This window comes from Aotus nancymaae, unplaced genomic scaffold (genome assembly GCF_030222135.1).
Source record: "Aotus nancymaae isolate 86718 unplaced genomic scaffold, 86718_ANA_hifiasm-v0.15.2.pri h1tg000062l, whole genome shotgun sequence".
Taxonomy (NCBI): Eukaryota; Metazoa; Chordata; class Mammalia; order Primates; family Aotidae; genus Aotus; species Aotus nancymaae.
In genome coordinates this window covers 3040827-3065195 of record NW_026988476.1, presented here as the reverse complement: position 1 = coordinate 3065195, position 24369 = coordinate 3040827, and the positions used below count along the sequence as shown (strand labels likewise).

The 24369-nt window shown below is 37.1% G+C and overlaps 1 protein-coding gene across 4 annotated transcripts in view; it reads right to left on the bottom strand.

Annotated features, from left to right (window-relative positions):
* Window positions 1-24369, bottom strand: part of AKAP6 (A-kinase anchoring protein 6) — a 538624-nt gene that overhangs the window by 132530 nt on the left and 381725 nt on the right. For all 4 annotated transcript variants that reach the window (XM_012468645.3, XM_012468654.3, XM_012468658.3 and 1 more), the window contains exon 9: window positions 8141-8261. In XM_012468645.3, coding sequence (XP_012324068.2) covers window positions 8141-8261 — 121 coding nt within the window. The remainder of the gene's footprint in view (window positions 1-8140; window positions 8262-24369) is intronic.

Here is a 24369-nt window from a genome sequence, read left to right as displayed (position 1 = left end):
GCATTTAGAAATATTTTTCACATTTGTGCTGCTAAAAGCAATGAGTTCTAGGTAGGGTCCAGCAGAATTACAGGCAAGAGAAACGTAACTGTTATGTGTTAGATTAATTTGCAGAACACTTGGCATTATTATTGCCAAGTCGTCAAATTGTTCCAAGTTGTTCCGGAAGGTTGTTATTAATAGTATGTTTTCTGAGGAAAGTTCTGTCTACTTTTGGAACTGCATTTCTGTTGCCAAGGAAACTCCTTTAAGCACAGTTTTCTAGGAGCACACTGCTGCTTTTGTTTGCCAGTGTCCTATTCATATCATCTAAGTAAGCGTTTTACGTGCTCCAGCCTTCAGTCCCAAATGTTGAAGTTTTAGCCCATTTAAGTTGCTTTTTCAAACATAGCTAATGCATGCTACGATTTCCCTCTCTCCCTTTCTCTCTCCTCACTCTCCACTCTCCATCCAAGCCCCCTCTCCCCGCCTTCTTCCCACTCTGCCTCCAACATGCCTAACTCTTACTATTCAAGTTTTATTTTTTTAAACAGTTGCATTAGGGCAGATAGTTTTCACAAGTTTTTGATAAATTAACTTTAATTTGAATAATAATTCCATAGGTTGTAGCATTAGTCCTTCAAGTGTTAATTATCTTTTCACTCTAAAATTAATGTACTCATTTCCTACTGACTCCTCTACCCCATTTATTGAAGTGCTGAGGAAAACATGTCATTGAGTCCTGAGCCAGCCCTGTTGTTGTGATTAAGCGTGGTCACATGGCCCATCTCTGCCAAAAGGAGGGCCCTGAGAAAAGGTGACAAAGACAGTGATTTCCTGTCAGCAAAGAGTACGACAGGGCTGTCTAGAAGTGATGCAAATGAGGGGAACTTTCCCCACGGCTTGTTTGATCCACTCTAGGCCAGAGCCAGCTAGGCCAGGGAGAGAAGGAGCAGCACAATGCCTCAGAGGCCAGCCCACAGAGCCAACGCACCTTCCGGACAGTAGCTCACCCGCTAGAGACAAAAACTGCTGGCGGGGCTTCCCTTCCTTGCCCCTCCACACACAGAGCCAACTATTTCTTGGCATCCTATTCTCTTAACATCTTTTTTTTCCTTTTAAAAGAAGTGATTCAAATAGGAATTACAGGCTCCAGCATGAACAGTGTTTCAAACATTGTTCAAAAACCACATTCATCTACTTTTTCTTCCCCTAAACATTTTCAGGGTAAGTTCTGCCCTCTCTCAAAAAAAGAAAAAAAAAAGGAAAAATATATATTCCAGTATTCATAGCAAACACTGATTCATCAAAGCTCAAATTAATATGACAGTTAATCTAAGGACTTTTCAAACTTTAATAAAAATGAAACAACAAATTCATTTCTAGATAAGCAGTGGAGACAGTCTAAGTCTTTCCATTCTGATCACTTTTTAAATGACTAGATAATGTTATTTGAAATATTATAATGAATTTAAGCATATTCTTCTTATCTTAATGGAGTTTTAATCTAACATACAATTAAGCTATACAATTAATCTACCAGGAAAGAGGTAAAAAATTATCATTAAATTCTTGTGCCTGATATATCTAGTACATTTTTACCTTGACTGCTTCAATAACTAGTAATTTGTTTCATTTTGAATATCAGGGTAGAGATGTAACACTCAGCACTGAAATTCCAATATAAGGCCTAATTAACAGAATTTAATTTTTTGACATGTTCTTCTATTCTATACACCAATATGTAATTTTTTTTTAAAGTTAATGAATTTTCTTCTATTTCAAGTCTACCTATGGAGACCTGGACCATAAACCAACCTAACATTACACTTTTAGGAACTCAAGTTTAGTTCTAAGAATGTTAAGTCACATCTGAAATTAGTTAGGTCAATTTGGTGCAGAACAAAATAAAAGAGAACTATTCCAGATTCCAGAGGGTTGAAATGTGTGAATTTATAAAATAGTGTGATTAATCTGTTTTCTGTGATCAGTTCACATGTACGACAACATCGTTTTGATATCAATAGTTATAAAATAGCAAGTCAACTATGTTCCATTTTTCTTCTTGTACTCTGTATTTCCTATTCCTCAGAATTTCTAATTCTATTCCATACATATTTCTATTTAAGAATTATTATGGTTAGGCCAACCGTGGTGGCTCATGCCTGTAATCTTAGCACTTTGGGAGGCCAAGGAAGGCGGATCACCTGAGGTCAGGAGTTCAAGACCAGCTTGGCCAACATGGGAAAACCCTGTCTCTACAAAAAATACAAAATTAGCCGGGTGTGGTGGCAGTTTCCTGTAATCCCAACTCCTGGGGAGGCTGAGACAGGAGAATGGCTCGAACCTGGGAGGTGGAGGTTGCAGTGAGCAGAGATTGCACCATTACATTTCAGCTTGGGGGACAAGAGCAAGCAAGACTTTGTCTCAAAAAAAAAAAAATTACTATTATGGTCAGAAATTTATTTACCATACCATTCTAAGCCCTTATATTTAAAAAAAATCCTAAAGGAAAATGTTTTCACATCTAAGTACCAAAACAAAATTTCTTCAAAGGAAGTATTATCTCTTTTTTTAATAGAAAGTATACATTCTTCAATTGGACATATTTCCCTCTTTGCTTTCACTACCAAGAAACTCAAAATATAATATTAGGATCATGTTTTAGTAACTATATAGGGCTTTACAGTTTATATGCAGGCATAATAACTCTTCCTAAAGATGCAACCTCTAGTCTATGTATATTTTCTCCAGTCTGATTTGTACTTATATTTTTAAAATATTTGTATTATTTTCATGTTGATTCTTACAAACAACCTCAAATTCATAGCAGGGTAAAAATGTAATTGATCTATCTGTTTAGTAACCATTGTATTATATAAATGAATGGTCCTTTTCCTTTTACACCAAGAACACATTTGGACTTATACAAACAGAGACATATGAGTAACTAACCTTCAAAATTAAGTACAAAATTTAGTATAAATTCTCTGAAAGTACAAAGGTCTTAGTTGAAGTGGGTACTTATTTAGTAGTACTTTTAAGCTGGAAGGGTAATTGTTAATCCTTTTGAAATCATGTACAAGTCATATGTTGCTTAACAATGGGGATATGTTCTGAGAAATGTATATCCCTGCTATAATCTCTCCCTTTCTCCCCACCTGACTTTCTGCTCTCCATCCAAGCAGTGTTTCATGATTTTGCCACTGTGTGAACATCCTAGAGTATACTTAGATAAACCTAGATGATAGATTAGATGGTAGAGCCTACTATACATCTTGGCTATACAGTATAGCCTATACAGTATTGCTCCTAGGCTACAAATCTGTACAGCATGTTACTGTACTGAATACTGTAGGCAACTGTACCACAATGGTAAGTATTCGTGTATCAAAACATAGAAAAGGTACAGTAAAAATATAGTATTATAACCTTATGGAACAACCATTGTTCATTGACCAAAAATGTTGTTATGTGGCACATGACTATAATCTTTTATTGATGAGGAGCAGCTAAGCTATTCATTTGAGGAACAAATCTATATGTGGGGTGTTTCAGTGAGCTTCATACTATCTGAAAACAACTCTTGTTCAATTATAACAATAATTATCAGGCTGCAACTTCTGAATTTGGCCCTTGAAATTAACCCTTGGACTCTGGAACTTCATACCAACCTAGGATCACTAGGATCTCTGTCATCTGTGCTCTGTAGGTAGCAGCAAACCGGCAGTCATTTGTGCATAGGTAAGGAGCCCCTGACAGGGCACACCCTCACCATACTACAAAGTCAGCTATAGCTGCTGGGGAGGATAGTGCAGCAGAAATGGCAGCAGTCTGAGCTATAACTCTCCAATCATTGAAATGCTTCTAGGTCACTCAGTCTATAACACTTATAGGGTGGGGGAGGAGGTGCCTTGAGCTTCCCCGAGCCAAAGAATAATGCCACCTTTGATCTGTAGAAATGAAAAAATGGAGCTTTTCCTTCACAAGTGGGTTTTAAATATTTCTCCATTAATAGTTAATGCACATGCAGACCAGCAGAGTGACAGCTCCCTGTGATTATGAATTCTGGCTTCGTAACTCTAGTCCAAATAGGAGCTGAACTTTCAAAATCATAGTGGTTACTTTTGACAAATTAAATTGTCCTACTTAGGAAGGTAGGAGGAATGAAGAGAAAGAAAGTGAGAGACTGGGTGCAAATGCTCCATGGAGGTAATTCTCAGGTTGAGGAAGGAAAAAAATGAGAAAAGACTACACTTGTGTTTTCTAGGCTGATGATCTTGCCAATGTTTGTTAGAAAATAGACATCGAAGGCTTCTATTCAGAGGACAGATAAGGGAGAAGGGAAGTCATTGGCAGTATAACTGTCTCAAAACAAAAAAGAAAGTATATTTAAGGGCATAGTTTTTAATAGGAATTAGATTGCTCTTGTGACTGCAGTTTAAAGTTAACTCAAAAAATGGTCTTACATTTCTAACAATATAAAAATAACAAGAAATGGTTTAAAGTCCACTTTATAGACCATTGCAGTATTAAGGTTTCTGAATTGTGTCATGTTATGCTAATGTAGTCTTTGCCCATTAAACCCAATTATTTGTCTTACAAGTTCCTTGTGTATTTTGCTGGCTTTGAATAGCCTAAATATCACAACAGATGCTCTACTCAGGATATGTGCTGAGTGAATAGTCTAGGGTTTCTGTTTCATACAATCTGTACTTTCATATTTAGGAGGTAAGGCTAGGTGATTTTCTAGTGGAGACCAGGATATAAAAATAGATAGGTAAAGCCAGGAAGGTAATACCTAATGTTGAAAAGGCTAAATAAGCTTCACTCTCACTGACTAGCATCTTACTAGATTTTATCTAACCTGACTTTCCAAATGCAAACCTTGGGGATCAACCTAGGACTCTGTAAGTGCATGAGTCAGGGTTTGGGCGTAACTACTCCAGGAAAAGAGTTCAGTGATGAAATAAAGAGCCACACAGAGAGAGGACAACAAAGGTTTTAAATGCTCTAATAAAAGGAATAAAGATTCAATCCTGCAGTATAGATTCCTAGGATTTTTTACCATCACTCAGCTGAAGATCTTCCTTAAAAGTTTCAGCTCATACCTCATCCTTTTCCTTAATACCAGGGATGATGAGCTTCATTTGCATCCTTCATTTTTAAACTCACAACTGTTAGTTCAATCTCAACTATATAAGGTGTTTGCTCAATAATGTATACAATACAAGTTTAAGGCATTTTCCTTGGTGTTATACAAATACTTTAAGGAATGAAGATGGTATAGATAGGTTGAGATGGAATTGGAAATGCTGTAAAATGGGTTGGGAGGTCTTGTTGACTTGTCACAATACTAGGGAACATGAAGAATAAATGTTCTGTAGTGTAAAAGGTCCACAAACTAACAAAAAATTGTTTTGCTCTAAATGTCAACAGTGCCCTTAATAAAAAATGTTGATAAAGCACTGGTATCTTTTGGGGTCAACAAATACAAAGATTAGAGATAAATAAGATAGTCTCAAATCATATTTAAAAGCTAGCAAGACCTGGGCACCTAGTTGAAAAGCTTTGCTCCTTCAGGGGTCTCTATGATTAACAGACCATAAATGACCCTTTCTCAAGGCATCAGTTCAGTTGATTCCCAGAAAAGCAGATTAGAACAGAGATTGAATAGGATATTGAAAATGTTGACCTAACCTGGAAATCCCTGAGGATTCTTGGGAAGACCTGAAATTAATTTTTCTTGTCAGTTTTTCTAATTTAGGAGCCACCTGAAGGTCTACACGACTCCTCAGTCAATATCCTCAGGATTATTCTGGAGGTTTCCAAGCCTCTGGAAGAATTTGGGGGCACACATAAAGACCCTACAGACTTGTAGCATTTTTTACTGGTTTCTAACTCAATCTTTAATTTTGCTTATAAGCCAAATGCAAAGTTAGTGCTGGTCTAATGAGCAGAGCTATGTTAAGTACCTAAAAGCAGAAGAATAGTGACAGGACATGAGTCACAAATGAAAAATCACAGTACAGAAAATGTTTGGAAAAATACTATAACCCAGAAGTTCTGAGTGGGTGGAATAATGGCCTTCGATATGCCAGAATGGGAATTTTCAGGCAAAGCACTCACAAGGAAACCGCGAGAAAAAGAAGACTGTATTTTTGTTCAATGATTTCCTATTAATTGTGATGTAAATTTTATGAATGTGATTTTGACAAAGAATAGCACTGTTTCTGGGAAAAAAAAGTGGCTTATGTGCAAAATACAAATGCATCAGGAAGAAAAGAAATGCTATTTGGCATCATGAGTGCAATAAAGTCCGAGATAATGGCTTAGGGTTAGGTAACCATTCATATTTTTCCGATTTGGCTCAAATTTTAATACTTTAGTCTTAGGGATAAAATATTTTTCTATCGGCCGGGCGCTGTGGCTCACGCCTGTAATCCCAGCACTTTGGGAGGCCGAAGCGGGTGGATCACGAGGTCAAGAGATCGAGACCATCCTGGTCAACATGGTGAAACCCCGTCTCTACTAAAAATACAAAAAAAAAATTAGCTGGGCACGGTGGCGCGTGCCTGTAATCCCAGCTACTCAGGAGGCTGAGGCAGGAGAATTGCCTGAACCCAGGAGGCGGAGGTTGCCGTGAGCCGAGATCGCGCCATTGCACTCCAGCCTGGGTAACAACAGCGAAACTCCGTCTCAAAAAAAACAAAAACAAAAACAAAAAATATTTTTCTATCACTAAATTAATATAGATTTATAGGCATGTTTTCATACGTAATTCCTGATCATGATGTGAAATGTGAAGTCATCTAGTTTTAGTTACATTAGGTTGAGATTGTTACAGTAACAATACGTTATGCCAGAAGATATATTAGATAGCTTTGTTGTTAATGTAGACAGCTATCCATACAGGAAACAGCTAACAGTCAACAAACTCAATTAATGTTGGATTGAATTCTTTAGAGAATAAAATGTCCCCATTTACTGGGTCCCTGGGGAGCTTATATCTTCTCCTAACTGAGATGATTCCTAGGGGACACTAATTAAAGTCAACCAGACCCTTGAAAAGTACGAATATCTCTCTTAAAGGGAAGTAAAAGTTAAAATAATTTATTAAAGAACAGTAATTTAAAATGATAACATTGAAGAAGAAAGAAGACAACTTTTATTTGACCTTGAATGTACTTCTTATTCTATAAGAAATTTTAAAAAACTAGAGGGTAGTTGTTTCTTGTCATTATACTGTTGCTGATTCCGTGGTTAGTTATTAATTTTATTTTTTATGATTCACAATCTGCTCTTTGAAATATGCCATATGCTCAAAGCAATTCAAGGATGACAACTGTCAGAATTACTCCAATAAAAATTGCCTAAATAAGGATGATTTACTGCAGTCTGATATTTCAGTGGAAAGTCCCTCTTCCCTCCCCATGACAGCTTTTTCAGGCACTGTGAATCCTGCAACCATTTTTGTTTTAAGTCAAAATCACGATTGCTTTATAAGAACTGCTAAGACTATTTAAGTAGAATTGGTAAAATACAGTAGGTTAAGGGTGAATTAGCAGACATGGAAAACAAAATAGATAGTTATTAGATGGATTGCCTGCAATCAATATGTGAGTTTCAAGTCAGTTTTCTTAAATCACACAGAAATGTATCAACTTAATATGACAACGTCTGCTCTATGTATCACTAATAAACATTAAATTGGATGAGCCCTGTACTTTGGCAGCAGCAAGCCAAACCAAAGGCAAATTTCTTTTTTCTCTGGGAAGATCTGAAGGGTAGATAGAATCCACCTGAGTACTCCAATCGTACCATGTTTTGTTAAATGTTACTAGTCCATTTATCCTTCATTTTGTTTCAGTCTATTTATTAATGCAGTTTCATTTATTGCTATTCATCTTGAAGATAAATCTTTGTCCTTCTATAGAATTACAGCAAATAGAATGTGATAAAGGGAACTTTCTTGCAATTATGATGTCGGTGCAGCCTGTCAGCACACAAGGGATGGAAATGAGTTTGGGGACAGGGAAGGGAATTCTAATAGACACCATGATACATACAATGAACAAAAAGATATCCTGAGAGAGAGAGAGACTTGTCAGGCTAATCAGATCTTCCACAGCAAGGTAAAGGCAGGAAGGGTAGCTCTAACCTTGTAAAGATGCTGCTGTTGCTCCTCTGACATCATCAGGTCGTGGCTGTCCATCACAAGGGACTCCATGTCAATCAGCCAATCCCAGAGCTCCTGATATTCTGAATCAAAGTCCAGAAGCCTGAAGATAAGGCACAAAATGTAGTATGATAAATACAGTGTAGTTGTTAAAATCTCATATTAGAATAATATATTCTTGAAAACCCATGATGTTCCTAGTGATATCTATAAAAAGAGAAGAGAAAATTTCTATGTTGTTACACAGTGGGCAAAATAGAAACTCAAACCTGCAAAACAGCCACCTCTTAGATTGTGAAAACATAATATGCAATTCCAATGCTCATAGCCGAGACATGGTATGGCTATTTCCATTTTCTAACCCTTTCTGAGGATTTGCAGCACTTGAACAAAACAATCACCACTGCATGCTTAAAAAAGAGCACTGCCATTTCATAGACTAACGGAGAGTCAGTGACTTGTAGTAGGTACATGGTCCAGAATTTAGGGTAAGAACAGCACCCTCAAAATTTGAACCCTTTTCCCCTCTACTAGATTTTCCATAGATATTACATCCTAATAGGTTTATGATTAAGAATAGCAATTGAATTAATTTCTCTATAATGATCACTATCAGATCCAAACATATTGATATATACTATCAGATCTAACATATTATATTCACTGGGAAATCACTCAATCATTTATCTGTCCCTCTGCTGTCTATCTGCCTATCTCTGCAAACATATATCCTACATTTATTGTTATGGATGAGTAGTCAGCATTTCAGCTTAACACTCAGAGATAGGCTTGAGTGACTCTGGTAAGCCAGTGAGAACCAGTGGCAGATCCAGTATTAGACAGGTGTTCCCCACAGACATGTAGGAAACAAAGGTAAGGACAGGAAGTCAAAACAATGAATCTTTGAATAGCCAGCAATCATTAAAATTCAAAGGAGGATCACTATGGTTTTCAACAAAATAAATCATTAGAATAAGGAGCTTAAAAGGATTAATGTGATTCTCTATTGAAAGCCTGGTGAATAAGTAAAGCCCAGATTCTTCTAAAACACTGTGATCTGAAAATGAAAGTACAGAATGAAAAACTATGACTTTGTCCTTTACCCCCAAAATCATCCCAACTAAAAGAAATCCTACAGTCTTGTCAAATTGTAACTGAGCAAAACCCTATCAGTACTAATGAGGCAGCAGCCTCAGGTATGAATCTGAATTTTTCAATTGAGTATTTTATTACTACCTGTTCCTGTCTCTATACATTAAATGACTACTTTTCATGAAAATGAAAATCTACATTTAATAACTTATAATTTAATCTTAATACATCTGTCAAAAAAAATGTAAGGTGCGCCTGGTGATGGGGGTAAGGGGGAATAGAGGATTGTCTATTTTATTTTAATTACTTTACCATAAAGATCCTTGATTAGAATTATAAGCACCCAAGGGCAAGAATCAATAGTGACTAACATGTGGAGTTTATTAGTAAATGTTTACTGAATGCCAATGATGGGTATAGTTGATGTAGTTAAAACCTTTAGTAAAGCTATGGTGGCCTAGAGCAGTGTTTCTGAAACTAAAATGTGTATATACTGCAACTGATCATCTTGTTAAAATGAAGGTATTGATTTAGTAACTGCTCTAGGGTAGAGCTTGAGAGATTCTGCATTTCTGACAAGTGTTGGCAACACTGCTGGTCTATGGACCACACTTTGAGTAGCAAGGGCTTCCAGCATATATGTGAAATCTGAACTAGTATTCCATTTCAAAATACTAAAACAAAACAAAACCCAACCATTGTAAAAGGGACAAGTAAAATAAATAAAGGGATAAATAAAAAATAAACCATTGACTCTGTGACTAATAAGGAATAACTAATAAACATTTGCTTATGTGATAGGTATAACCATTTAGAAATACTTCCTGAATTATGGTCACTATTTCTCTCTCCTTGCACACTCCCATATTTTAGCCATAAAGAAACAAAAGGTGGAATGCCTCACACAAAATTAGAAGAGTATGATTCAAGGGGTTATTAAAGCAAAGGAGAAAGGAAGAGAAAGCTCACTCTTTCCACGTCAGAGGATTTGGAGAATAAGAAAGAATAAGGCAGGAGGAGCAGGTGCTCAGATGTGTGTTCTCTTCTCTCTTGGCCTAAGACCTAGACAGGAGGTATGTGAGACAGGTTGAGAAGAAAGCCCAAAGCACAAGGATGTCCACTCCATTCCCTGGTCAGAATTCTGTGAGGAAATTGCCTCATACAGTGTCCCCACAAAAACCTGGAGTGGGGATGTTGTGGACAGAGAGAGATCTTTGGTTAGAACTTTCTTTGCTCTGTTGTTCTCCCATTCTCCCAAGAAAAGACTCCACGTTTGCTGAGAGTTCAGCTGGTGAACCTGACAGAGGCACTGCCGTGACAAAAAAGGCAAAACGACGCCCCTCCCCAACAAAAGGAGAGCCAGGTGGGCCTCTGAAGCCAGACCACAGGGAGTTGGCAGGGTCAGTGAGGGCTGAGTTGAGGCTTAGTAAGCAAGAAATATCACCAAAACCTGACCAAGCCAAGAGGTAACAACACGAGCTAGAACAGCTACAGCCCTCTGTGGGCGGAAACCTCATAAAACCCTTGACAAAACCCATTTCAATAAGCCCGCCCGGCTTGTACGTAAGCACTATGTTAAGCCAGGGGACTCCACTACACCCCAGAATTAGAAGATCATGTAAATCCGAATATGCTCAGATGTCATCTTGGAGTAAAGAATGGAGACAAATCAAAAATCTAAAAAACTGAGCATTGATTCCAAGAGAGTATTTCCTAAAGAGAATGTTAATTTATTAGGGAGGCTATAATGTGTGTGAAGACCTAAACTCTGATCTTAAAGCAAGTTTTTTCCTTTCCTTTCTAGAAAAGTGTGAGTGTAGGGTGCCTCATAAAAATGATCAATCAGCAAGAGAAAAGAAGCTTCTTTTTCATACATGTGTACAACAGAAAAAGAAGTTTTGATTACGACTAAGAAATTCAAGGGCAAGAGATGAATTTATTATCTTTGCATTCTCAGTGTCCAGCCTAGTCCCTAATGAATGACGATAAATGAATGTAGATAAAGAAACCAAAAACGTTCAGTGGGGTAAGAATGACTTCAGAAAAGCAGAATGTGTCAGACATAATAGTATCTCATCACCAAATGCCAATACAACCAGTGCAACATGAACAGGCTGCTTTACTCATTCTTAAGGTGAGATTTTGTTTTTACTGTACTAAAATGGTAAATACACTTACTTAAAATGATTATATGTAGTAGATGTTAAATCATTGTTAATTGCCTTCCCCTTTCTTTCACCTCCTCCTCTTTTCTATGGTGAAAGCTAAATAAAGGAGGTGTGTGAACATGAGAATTATTAATGAACAGTTTTCAAATAAATTTAAAAATATAGAAAATAATGAAATGCTCTGAACCATGGAAATTTTTTCACTTCATGCATTTATATCTATTGAACTGTTTCCTTCTATTATTCTCCTTATGATGGGCCTTAGAACAAAAGTCATTTTTTCTAGTTAGATGTACTTAAGACTTTTTCTCAGTCTATACTGGAGACCTGTAAGTAGCAAATAAACCTAATACAGATATTCATCCTTTATCCAGTCTAGTTTGTTTTCAACCTAGCTGAGAATATTTAGATTTGATATTTGATTTGTTAAGTACAGTAAATACTTTGGTACCACATTTAGTATCATTGGTACACGATGAACACCAATGTCCTAAACAACAAATTCTTACAAAGTCTCAAAACAGATGACAAAAACTTTTTTCTTAAAAGCATTTGTGCCTGATTTCAGATTCTTGGCCATGTGTTAATCCACAAGTTGGAAAAGACCTGAGATTTTTTCACATTTAGTGAAATCAAACATACAGTGGCAAATCACAGCCAGGCACAGTGTAATCTCAGCAATTTGGGAGGTCCAGCTGGATAGATCACCTGAGGTCAGGAATTTGAAACTAGTCTGGCCAACATGGCAAAACCCAATCCCTACTAAAAATACCCAAATTAGCCATGTGTGGTGGCACATGCCTGTAGATCCAGCTACTCAGGAGGCTGAGGCAGGCGAATCACTTGAACCCAGGAGCCAGAGCTTGCAGTGAGTTGGGATCATGCCACTGCACTGCCTCGGCGACAGGGCAAGACCGTGTCTCAAAAGAAACAAAAAAACTGGCAAATCAGAAATAAATCACCAAATTTCTTTGTAGGTCCTGAAATGACTACAATTGAATGTGCCCATTATTACAGGGAACTTCTTAAGTAAGGAAATAGTTCACTTTCTCATGTTTATATTACCTGCAAAGGTGTGTTTTTTGAGTGATTTTATAAAAGACAATGTGCTCCAGGAAAAGTTCCAGCTACTCTACAGGAAAACAGAAAAGACCACAAACAAATGAATTTATCAAGGGTAGGGCAGAACTAGTTAACAGTTCTATATTCCCTTGGAGAATATGCTGATTTTATCAGCTGAATTCAGAACCAGAATCTTGTCTTGAGTTTTTAGTGACAACTGCTCTCACCTCTCTGTTTTGAAGGGAGAGAGGTGATTAAAATTGTGGCAAGTAGCTTATAATTTTATAGGAATAGAACTATGACTTCATTTTGGAGGAACTTTTCTCATAAAATTTTCTTTGTGATTATGCTTGGGTTTATGTCAATACATTCACTCTCATTTGTAATCCAGATTTTAAAAGGCCTGTAAGTATTCCATTTTAATACTCTAAATATGTTATATTTTCTATGAAAGTATTATAAAGCAAACTCATATATACTCTATGAAAGTGTTATAAAGCAAACACTTAACCAAAATGTATTCTTTTTGATACTTTTTATTTAAATTGCCATATACTTGATCTTAAATAGGTTCACAATAAAAGAGCTGGACATTCTGTTGTAGGTAGCTTAATCATGTTATAGGGAGAAAAAGTCTTCTAATTTGAAGTCAGTTTTTCTTAGACAAATATAGAATTATAAATGTACTGGTTTTATAGTTTAAGCATCTAAACAGACAAGACTATGGAGAAATAGATGTGCAAAATTTGTCTTTAGTGTTTATTTCTAAGTTTGGGTTTAACTACTCTGGGTAATTGCTCTAAGCATTTCACAACATCTTGCCCACCATTTTACTTTGCCCTTTTAAGGTTAAAAAAGATTCCAAGGCTTTTATAAATAAATAAAGTACTAACAAGCTTATTTAGTCTCATTTTTCTGCAGATTTGATGGTAATATATTACTTGTGAGGCTGGCATAGTTTAAGAAATAATCCTTCCTCTAAACCCTGATGGGAGTTATGTTTGACTAGCTAAGTGTTTGAATACATAAATGCATTCAGCCTTTGGTATTTAAAGTGAGCATCATTAACTCAACATTTCAACTTAAACTTTGCTTAAACGATAAAGTTTCACCCAAGTGAAATCAATGGGAGGTGTGTGTGAATATATGAGGTTTCAACTTGGCTCACTAAGGAATTTTGATGAAAACAGACAACCAAATTAAGAAATCATCAAAATAGAGCAATTATTAGTTGAAAAAAATATGTAACATTAAAAGTCCTCACAGGTTTTCTATCTAAGGCTGAGTAATTTCGTGTGTGTGTGTGTGTGTGTGTGTGTGTGTATTTTGGGGCTCTTAATAATACATCTTTTTTATGCTTAATGTAAATTCACACTAAGACATCTAAATACACCAGACTGGTTCCTGAAATACCACCTGTCTATACTGGGAGTTCTATTAAATGATCCAATTTTCCTAGCTTCTTGAGCATATTGATTTCTTCCCCAAATATTCACTAAGTGTTCACTGTTCACATTACTTGCCTAGGAAAGTTTGCCTCTGTATTTCAAAAAAGACACATAAAGGAGTGGTAACAAAATCTTGTAAAAATGTAGTTTAAGTATTTTACTGAGGTAAACAAACAATAATAGATCAGAATTTCCCATCATCCTCTATTCCATGTGTCATATAAACACAGAAGGGAGATATAACAGTGGTGCCTGTTATATCTCCAATCATAATATCATCAAAGAATAAAATTTAGCTTTCCAGACATGGAATTTGATATGCACAGTTGCATGTAGAATCCCTTTCCACTCTAAACATATTAAAGTGTGGACACTAATTTACTATTTTGAATGAAAATTCATGAGCGACTTCCTCATGAGAAAAGCAGCCTGCCTTTGCCGTTAATAAATAAAAAGGAACATGGAGTTCTTCAGAGCAGTAATTTCCTCAATTTTTATATATACCCAGGTACATGCGAACATGTCTAAGAAAAATAAAATCAAGCCTACAAACTTGTTAATAACTGGCCCCGCTTTCTCATGGACCATCTGTCTATAAATACCTATTATTGAAATAAAAAGCATAAAGCACCAAGATAATATATTAAAAATTCTAACCAACAAGATAATCCATAACATTAGAAATATCAGTGTAAATTTCTGGGTGTATTTAGAGGATTCTGTTATGCTATCAGAAAGTCAAAGGCTTGTCCAAATTTTCAGATAATATGCTGGACTAAGTTCTATCTAGGGAAACAGAAAACATTCTGAAGAATTTTAAAATCAGTAGTTGGAAGAACAAATGGATAAATGTACTTCAAAAGACAAAGAGATGGCTTTTTAAAAAAGATAAACCTCCCTATGTTATCATTTGTGTGTTAAGAGGGCACTGGATCCTTGGGAGGCTGAGGCAGGTGAACTGCTTGAACCCGGGAGGCGGAGGTTGCAGTGAGCCGAGATCGCGCCACCGCACTCCAGTCTGGCGCCTGGTGACAGAGTGAGACTCTGTCTCAAAAAAAAAAAAAAAAAAAAAGGGCACTGGATCCAAACCTAATGGCACACTGGTGTAGGTTGGGCAGTTCACCCTTTCATAAAAGGATTTCCCTACTCTAGGCCTCACTAGTTTTCCAAGTTGTAATAGGTAATAGATCAACAACCTGGAAATAATTGTCTGTTGCCCAATTCTGACAAAAGCCTGGTAGCACAATTAGTATGAAAAGTTATCCTTTATTGAGGCTGACCCTACCCAGAGAGTGCTATGCTTGGACTACAAGATTTTAGTTACTTATAGAACAGTTCTTACTGAATTGTGGTTTTACATCACTTCTGCAGCCTACATCAAAAAACTGCTTTGGGGATTTGACTTCTCTTGTAGGGGTGTAGTATCACAGACACCTGCCTTTGCCTTAAATAACGACAGGAGAAATTCCTCTCAGGTCTCAACAGCATAAAAAGTTGTGCTTCATCTGATACAGATTATTTTTAATCATAAGACACTATATATTATCTGATAGGTAAGCTTCCATTTTATTTTTTGGGTGTGAATAGCACAGAGTCAAATCAGAGCCCTTCTTGAGGACATACATAGGATATACATTTGTTTATTTTCTTACAAGTACTTGACTTTTGTCTAAGTTATTTTAGTCAAACATTTATTCTATTTTACTGTCAATATTTTTGTAAGCTGACTGAAATCCCTGGTTGAAGGGGATAGGGGAATGAATAAAGGAACACATTTTAAAGAAAAGAATTAACCTTAGTATATTAAAATGAAGTAAATTAGATTTGTCTTAGGTGTCTTCTCATTGTCCCTGTTAGCAACTTCCTACTTTTTTCAACTTCATCAACTCCCCAAAACAGTACAAAAATTGATCATTGTTATGAAACGTGTGTGTGTGTGATTATATATACACATATGTGTGTGTGTGTGTATATATATATCTTTATTAGTTGACTATACTGTTAACTTTGAAGTCATACTTCTCCCAAAAGCATGCTTCTACCTCTCTGGTTTGCCCTTTGTTGGCTTTTGGCATGGATGGCATTAGATCACTGAAGTGGAAGACTGTCTAGGTCTCCAATCAATTTAATGTATTTCATATTAAAGGCGTATAATATCATGGCCCAAGTGAATACATTTCTACTGGTCAGATTTTTTTGTTTGTTTTAGTCCAGAAAGACCTATCTTAATAATTACGTAGTGGTCAGAATATCACTTATCCAGGAAGTAGCCAGGCACATTTGGCTCCTTTTGACTGTAGCCTACATTCTTATTTTACTATTTAACAGTTCCAGAGCACAAAGGAAGGGGCAAAAGGGGCCTGAGTTGAACAGGGATCTTCTATTAGACTGAGGTAAGGCTCAGGGGAAGGAAGTAGAAATGCAGGATGGAAATAAGATTTCTTTGGGTTGTCCAGTGACTTAATCTATATGTGAGACTGCTATCAACATTGGCACACACAAGAACAGCACATCATCTTATGGCTGGTATGCACCAAAAAGAAAACACTTCATGTAGTAGTGTTCTAAAAATACCCACTGGGCAGAAATTCAAAATGGTCAGAGTGTGTGTGTGTTTGTAAGAGAGAGAGAGAGAACGAGAGAGAGAGAGAAAGAGAGAGAGAGACTATGAGAGAGCATGAGTATTTTGGCCTGCTGTTCAACAGAAAACAATAAAGATCACTGCATGGCAGAAAATTCAGGGTGATTATGTCCCTTCTCATGTGGTTAAAGTCATCTGGCGTATCTTATCGCTTAATTAATTTAGAGAAACAAATTTGGTCTTTAATCAAGTGATATTTTAAATAATGATTCATTTGTTTTCACTTGTCAATTTCGCTCCTCTTTGGGAATGTTATATTTATATGTATTTTCATACCCATCTAGAGGCACTTCTTTTCCTAAAAGAAAATGAACTCACCTTTCCTGCCAAATTTTTAGACTATAATCCTATTTTAATTTAAAGATCATTTTATTCAGCCTGTTGTTCTTGGGATTAACCTATATATGCTGTTTCTATTTGGGAAAAAAATTTATACTAAAACCTTGTGTGATGAGGGATGAACTCTTCCTGTTATCTCAGATACAAGGCATAAACCTCAGCTATAGCTCCATCTGTAGGCATTGCCCAATTTCATTCACAGCTAGAGGAAGTCAGGCATACAGCTGATGAGACTGACGTATCTTAGCGGAAGTCTCTAAAAACTCTCTTGAAATCCTTCTAATTCCAGGAAGCAGAGTCAGAAATCACCTCCATGCCCTTCTGCTTCAATAGCATCAAATTATTTGTAGTAAACCTCAACAAATACAGATATTTCTCTCGTTCCTGTCTTATGGCTAAAGCTTACGTCTTACCTTGTTCCTGTCTTATGGCTGAAACCCTCACCCTCCCTCTACATATTCCTCTTCTAATTTTTATTGTATTTATTTATTTAAAAATTTTATTTTTAATTTTTGTGGGTACCTAGTAAGTATATATATCTACATGAGCTATTTTGGTACAGCAGTACAATGAGTAATAATCACATCACGGAAAATTGGGCATCCATCCCCTCAATATTTAGCCTTTGTGTTACAATCTAATTATACTCTTCTAGCTATTTTATAATGCACAATTAAGTTATTATTGACTATCGCCCCCCTCAACTTGTGCTATCAAGTACTAGGTCTTATATATTCTATTTTGTTTTAACCCATTAACCATCTACATCTCCCCTACTCTGATGCTCTACTACCCTTCCCCATCTCAAGTAACCATCTTTCTCTTCTCTGTCTCCATAATTTCAACTGTTCTGATTTTTAGATCTCACACAGTGAGACCATGCAATGTTTGGTTTTCTGTGGCTGGCTTATTTCACTTAACATAATGACCTCCAGTTCCATCATGTTGGTGCCTATGACAGAAGCTCATTCTTTTGCATGGCTGAATAGTACTCCATCCTGTATAAGTGCTACATTTTCTTTATCTATTCATTGGTTGATGGACACTTAAGTTGCTTCCAAAGCTTGGCTATTGTGAACAGTGCTGCAACAAACATGAGAGTGCAGATATTTCTTCACTACACTGATTTCCTCTCTTTGGAGTATATGCCCAGCAGTGGGATTGCTGGATTGTATGGTAGCCCTATTTTTAGTTTTTTGAGAAACCTCCAAACTGTTCTCCATAGTGGTTATACTAATTTAGATTCCTACCAAAAGCGTGGGAGGGTTCCCTTTTCTTCACATCCTCACCCGCATTTGTTACTGCCTAACTTTTGAATAAAAGCCATTTTATTCAACTACACAGACCTCTTCTAATGTCTAAAACCTATACATCTTTTAGCAGCTCAGCTATTCCCTCCTCCCCTAAGCCTTCCTGATGCCTTTCAGCTAGGCTGGATTAGGTAGTCCTTCTTAGTACCCCCACAACACCCTATATCTTAAAATTTCCCCATTCTTCATTAAGTAATTTATTTTTTGAGACATGGTTTCACTCTGTCTCCCATGATGGAGTGCAGTGGTGTGATCACAGCTCACTGCAGCCTCAACCTCCTGGGCTCAAGTAATCTTCCCACCTCAAACTCCTAGGCAGCTGGGACTATAGGTGCAAACCACCATGCCCAGCTACTTAAAACATTTTTTGGTAGGTGCGGGGGAGGTCTTACAATGTTGCCCAGGCTGGTCTTGAATTCCTGGGCTCAAATGATCTTCTTGGCTTGGCCTCCCAAAGTGCTGGGATTTCAGACGTAAGCCACTGTGCCCAGCCCTGCCCATTGTTTTATAAGGATGTATCTAAATGTCTGTCTGTATCTCTCTCTCTCTCACTACACTGAAGACCATGGAGATTAAGTCTTATGTATCTTTTTCATTGCTAGCATCTCATACTACTGCCTGCAACACAGTAGTTGCACAGTAAACATTTCAATAACTTATTTTTCATATTATCTATTATATTCTAGGTATTTTAGATATTTTCCTATCAATTATTGCATTTCCTTTCTCAAAAAAACATGAAGTAGACTAGGATAATCATTCACATTTTATAGACAGATATTATATCTTGGTAAGGTTAAATGTCTCAATCAAGGTTCCATAGCTACAAAGCAGCAGAGAGTTAACTTGAATTCTATTCTTAATTTTTAATCTACTTGCCCTCTCTCCTCTTAGGAAATTAGACTATAGTGAATGCATGACTTAACCCTAAAGAAAAACATTATTTGTGTAGTTGGAAGCAATCTGAGCAGACTCAATGCAATCTAATATCTAGGATCAGGAGCTTTTACCTATAGCTTCAAGACAGAAAATAATATAGTCAACTGTCATCCTCAATTCCTGTCTATCAAAAGATTACCTGGAATTCTCAATGGCATAGTCTTTATTTTATAATTATTGAATATCACAGCAGGAAATACTCTAAGTGAAATAAAAATGTTCTGCTTACCCATATTTTTAAAAATAAGCATTCCTTAAAGACAATGTTATGTTCACCTTGCAGGGAGGGCACAGTTTACCACAAGGTAAATTCTTGGCTGTCTCATCTTCTGCTACCCCATAGTTACCATGCTGTCCTTAGTGTTGGCTGAGAAGCCCAAAACACTTCTGAGCTCCAGATCTGCTTTCTGGGCTTTTCTACGTGGATGTTTCCGAGAGCAGGGAAAGAACTATGTCTCAAATACTCTGCTTTTCATCCATTTTACTCCTCCTCTGCATTCCCTTCCTCAGTGAATGCCACATCTGTCTCCTAGAGTGCACGAGTCTGAAATATGGAGGTCCATTCTCAAACAGCTCCTCCCTCAATAATCTCATCTACCCAGTGACCAAGGTTTGTCAACGGAGCTTTTTTCTTTCAGTTTCTATCGTTGTTGTCTTAGCACAGGGCCTATTTCTTGTTTGGATGACTGGAATAGCCTCTTAATTGAGCACTGTCTAGCCTAGGCCTAAACAATCTATTCTCCACACAGCTAGTAGATAATTGTTGCAAACTACCACTCTAGTCATGCTGGGCATCCTTTAGCGATTCTGGCTGTTTGCACACACTGCCTCCTCTGTGAGAAACACCTTTGTTGTCATTTCTGACCCTGGACCATCCTCCATGACACTTCTTCTGGTAGATTTTCCTGATTTCCATATACCTATCACCTTTTGTGTCCCACTGCCTCTATGTCCCCAGTGCCTAACACAGCCTGCACTTAATAGGTGCTCAATAAATATTACATGTTGAATGACACCAAAGTCATTTGAATCCAAATATTCCTGTTTTCTTTCTCTTTGAGCCAATAACTGAGGCATCAGAATGGTTCCTTCTCCCTCACTTTCTTCATCCCGTGAGTTACTGAGGTTTACTGATACTTTCTGGCTTCAGTCTCCATCTAGTATCCATGTGCTGCATTAACTGTCAACCTAAAAAATCTTTAATGCCCAAAGCGGCATTTCTCAAACTTCAGCATTAGATTCACCTGGGAGGGGCTGGGCGCAGTGGCTCACTCTTATATAATCCCAGCACTTTGGAAGGCTGAGGTGGGTGGATCATTTTAGGTCAGGAGTTCAAGACTAGCCTGGGCAATGTGACAAAACCCTGTCTCTACCAAAACTATAAAAATTAGCCAGGCATGGTGGCATGCATCTGTAATCCCAGATACTTGACAGACTGAGGCACAAGAATCGCTTGAACCCAGGAGGTGGAATTTGCAATGAGCCAAGATCATGCCACTGCACTCCAGCCTGGGCAACAGAGCAATACTTTGTCAAAAAAGAAAAGAAAGAAAGGAAAGAAAGGAAAGAAAGAAAGAAAGAAAGAAAGAGAGAGAGAGAGAGATAGAAAGAAAGAAGGAAAGAAGGAAGGAAAGAGAGAAAGAAAAGGAAAGAAAGAAAGAAAGAGAAAGAAAGAAAGAAAGAAAGAAAGAAACAACAGAGCAAGACTTTGTCAAAAAAAAAAAAGAAATAAAGAAAGAGAGAGAAAGAAAGAAGAAAGAGAAAAGAAAAGAAAAAAGAATCACCTGGGATACTTGTTAAACAAAGATTGCTGGTCTCCACTCCTAGACTTTCCAGTTCAGTAGGTCTGAAGTGGGACCTAGAAATGACATTTCTAACAAATTCCTAGGAGACACTGCTGCTAGTGGTCCAGAGACTATACACTGAAAACCACTGAAGCAATGGTTCTCAGCTGGTGATGAGCATTAAAACATAATCACTATCATCCAATTCTGCCTACTGAATCAAAATTTTCAGTAGGGTGGGGCAGGCTGGCTTTTTTTCTGCTTAAAAGTTCCACAGGTTATCCCTGATGCACTATCTTGCTTAAGAACCATGAATTCAATGGTTAACTTCTAGATCTGGACTTCACCTTCTTCCAAAGCCTTATTTTTCACATCTCCCCCAACTCGAATCCTCCTTTTCAGGCCTATGAAACAGTGAGCAGTCTGATGATCCCAGACCTTTTCTCCCTGTCTTTTGGCCCTTGATCAGTTTCATTTATTCATTCATACATCCATTCATTTGCTGAGTATCTAGCACTTGCCAGGCACTGCACCAGATGCAGGAGAGAGTGCAGTGAACATGACAGATGCAGCCCTGCCTTATAGAGCTCATCCTGTTTGCTCTAAGCTCCCTAGCATTCTCTATTTCCCCTTCTCTCTCACTGCACAGATCAACATTTGCTTAATGCCGCACTCTCTTGCTAGACTGTAAATTCAATGAAGGCAGGGACTATGGTATGTCTTTGTAGATGTTCAATATGTGTTTTTCAGGTTAAATTGAAAAGCACGTCTGCTGACCCAGCCCTCTTTCAAAAACCATCTCCAGAGCCTTCTCTCTCTGCTGTCTTTCCTGACCTGCTCTAATTCTACTTGACACAGTCAGAATTGAGCTCTGCTTTCAATGAGTCCTGCCCTCTTCCCCACACAGATTTCTAACTCAACACTTAAAATCCTTTATTATGTGCTGTTTACAGAGATATGGTTCCTCCTACCAAACTGTGAGGTTCTCAAATGTAGGAACCATTTCATTTCCACCATTTTAACCTCTGCACTTCATAGAGCCTGACATATAGAAGGTACTTTAAAATGTTTGTCAAATTCAGCCTGGGCAACATGGTGAAGCCTTGTCTCCACTAAAAATACAAAAAATTAGCTGGGCATGGTGCCTCATCTCCAGTGACTCAGGAAGTTGAGGTGGGAGAATCACCTGAGCTAAGAAGTTGAGGCTGCAGTGAGCCAAGATCACACCACTGTGCTCCAGCCTGGGCAATGGGAATGAGACCCTATCTAAAAAAAGAAAAAGTCTGTCAAATTAATGAATGAGTTAATTTTGTTTTGACTTTAACCTGCTCTGCAATGTTTCGCCCAAACTTCCTTGTGGTTTTAATAAACTCTACTTAAGACTTCCATTTCTCCATAGTAGAAAGATACCTTAATTTAAATATCATTTAGTATGGAATATGTACAAAACCAGATTTTGGGGAAAAGGTTATTAAGAGTCCACACAAATCCTTACAGAGAGGGCAAAGAGTGACTTTATAGATTATCTTCTGCATTCTTGACCCAGAGTTCTGAGTTGAGGTCTTAGCTCCACCTTAAACCTTCTATCCTTGCCTCTCAGTTCTCTCCTTTATATAGGACAAAAGACATGGGTTTTAATCTACATCAGTACTGACAGAAAGAATGATGCTACTTAGCAAATTAAACTGAATCTTTGAAATTCATTAGAAAAATAAAATCAGACAACCTCTCAATAGGAAAAGGTATCTGAAAAAGTTATGGTTACACTTTACAAAATATACAGAAAGTAAGTGTTCTTGATAAACAATGCCCAGAGCATCATGCTATGCACATAGCAGGCCCTCAGGGATATTTATTGGATGAAAAAAAGGCAACCGATAAGTGCTTTCACCTAAACTGAAAAGCATTGGCTTTTGCTACTGTTATAATTACTGGAAATTCACACCCTCCAGGAGATATGGTTCCACTTTGGGATGCTGAAGCCAGTTTCAAATGTTTCCCACAGGTGAACAAACTGTGTTACTAGAACTCATACAGCCTCACATATGATCAGGGAAATCCTCCTACCACATATATTCATAACTGCTAACTACACAATTCATAGTTTCATAATATATAAGCTGTGATATATCACCTTGATACATACCTTTTGTCAAGTTAGAGAGGTTATAAATTCATTTCTAAAAGATATTTTGGTTATGTAAAATTCTCAGAAATTTAAGATCACTATTCAGTGTAGCAGCTGAGTCTTCCCTGGAGTAGTCTTATTCATTTTTCAACTATTTTAGTACACATAATATTTTTAGCATGCATGTAGGCATGAGAAGGAAATAAAATGATATGAATTGTATCACCAACTTAATTTTCTCTTTAGTATATTGGATATCTGCATATGGAATGAAGATCCTTGAAAGCCCACACCATTCCCACAATTATTTATTGGAAACAATGTTCATTCTATGTAACAAAAAGAATGATTAATGAAGTTTATGTATCATTGGAGCAGATAATTTTACAAAGCTACGTTCTTAAGGCTTCAGAGTTAAGGATTTGACTGTGGGAACAGAGAGTTTTAAGGGCAGGACACCCCAGATAACCTCACCCACATGCATTTCTCAAACAATGCTTTTCTGTATGTAAACAGAAAATAGAAAAGAGTATATGGTTTTTGTCCTTAGTATTAAATAGCTGGCTTTCTTTCAGTGCACTCTTAAATTTCTGCACAATGCATAGCCTTCAGCACCCCAGGGAGCATAAACAAAGGATATCAGGCAAGTTCACCTACTCCCACTTCACAGAACAATGCTTGTTGTTAACTAAGCAATTCCCAGGGCAGATTTATGATTTGTGGAGCCCGGAGTGAGTGCTCAGGTTGGGTCCCTGGAATCTGGGGTCAGAAGCACGTGGTGCTGTTCAATCCCCAGGGCTTTACAAAACATGAAAATGTGACCTAAAGTTTGTGCTTGCATGTACACCAGAGGCTATTTAGGCATTTAGAGAAATTAAAGCACATTACAGCCTCAAAGCAGTTTATTGTTCATGCTTCAAGATTTAACCTTTTCTTTCTTATTTGCTACTATGATTTTCCTCTGGTGAATAAGTGACTACAGAATCAAGTAACATGAATTGACTACATATAAAACATGCCTCATGTATTAAAATATACTGATAGAGCAACAAGTTATATAAAGAGGTAAATGTGAAAACTTGAAAAATCCCTTTTCATTTCTTAAACAGAATTATGACTCCGAATGACTAAGAATACAGGAGTTATCTTCTGTATTCTTAGGCACTGGGTTTTTATAGTAAGAAAGAATTTTTCATCAGTGTACTTAATTTATCCCAAAACTTTATATGAGGATTGTAATTTCAGTCAGAACTATAAGCACTTTAAAAAATAAATGTAAACAAGTGGATGAAAAAGCTTC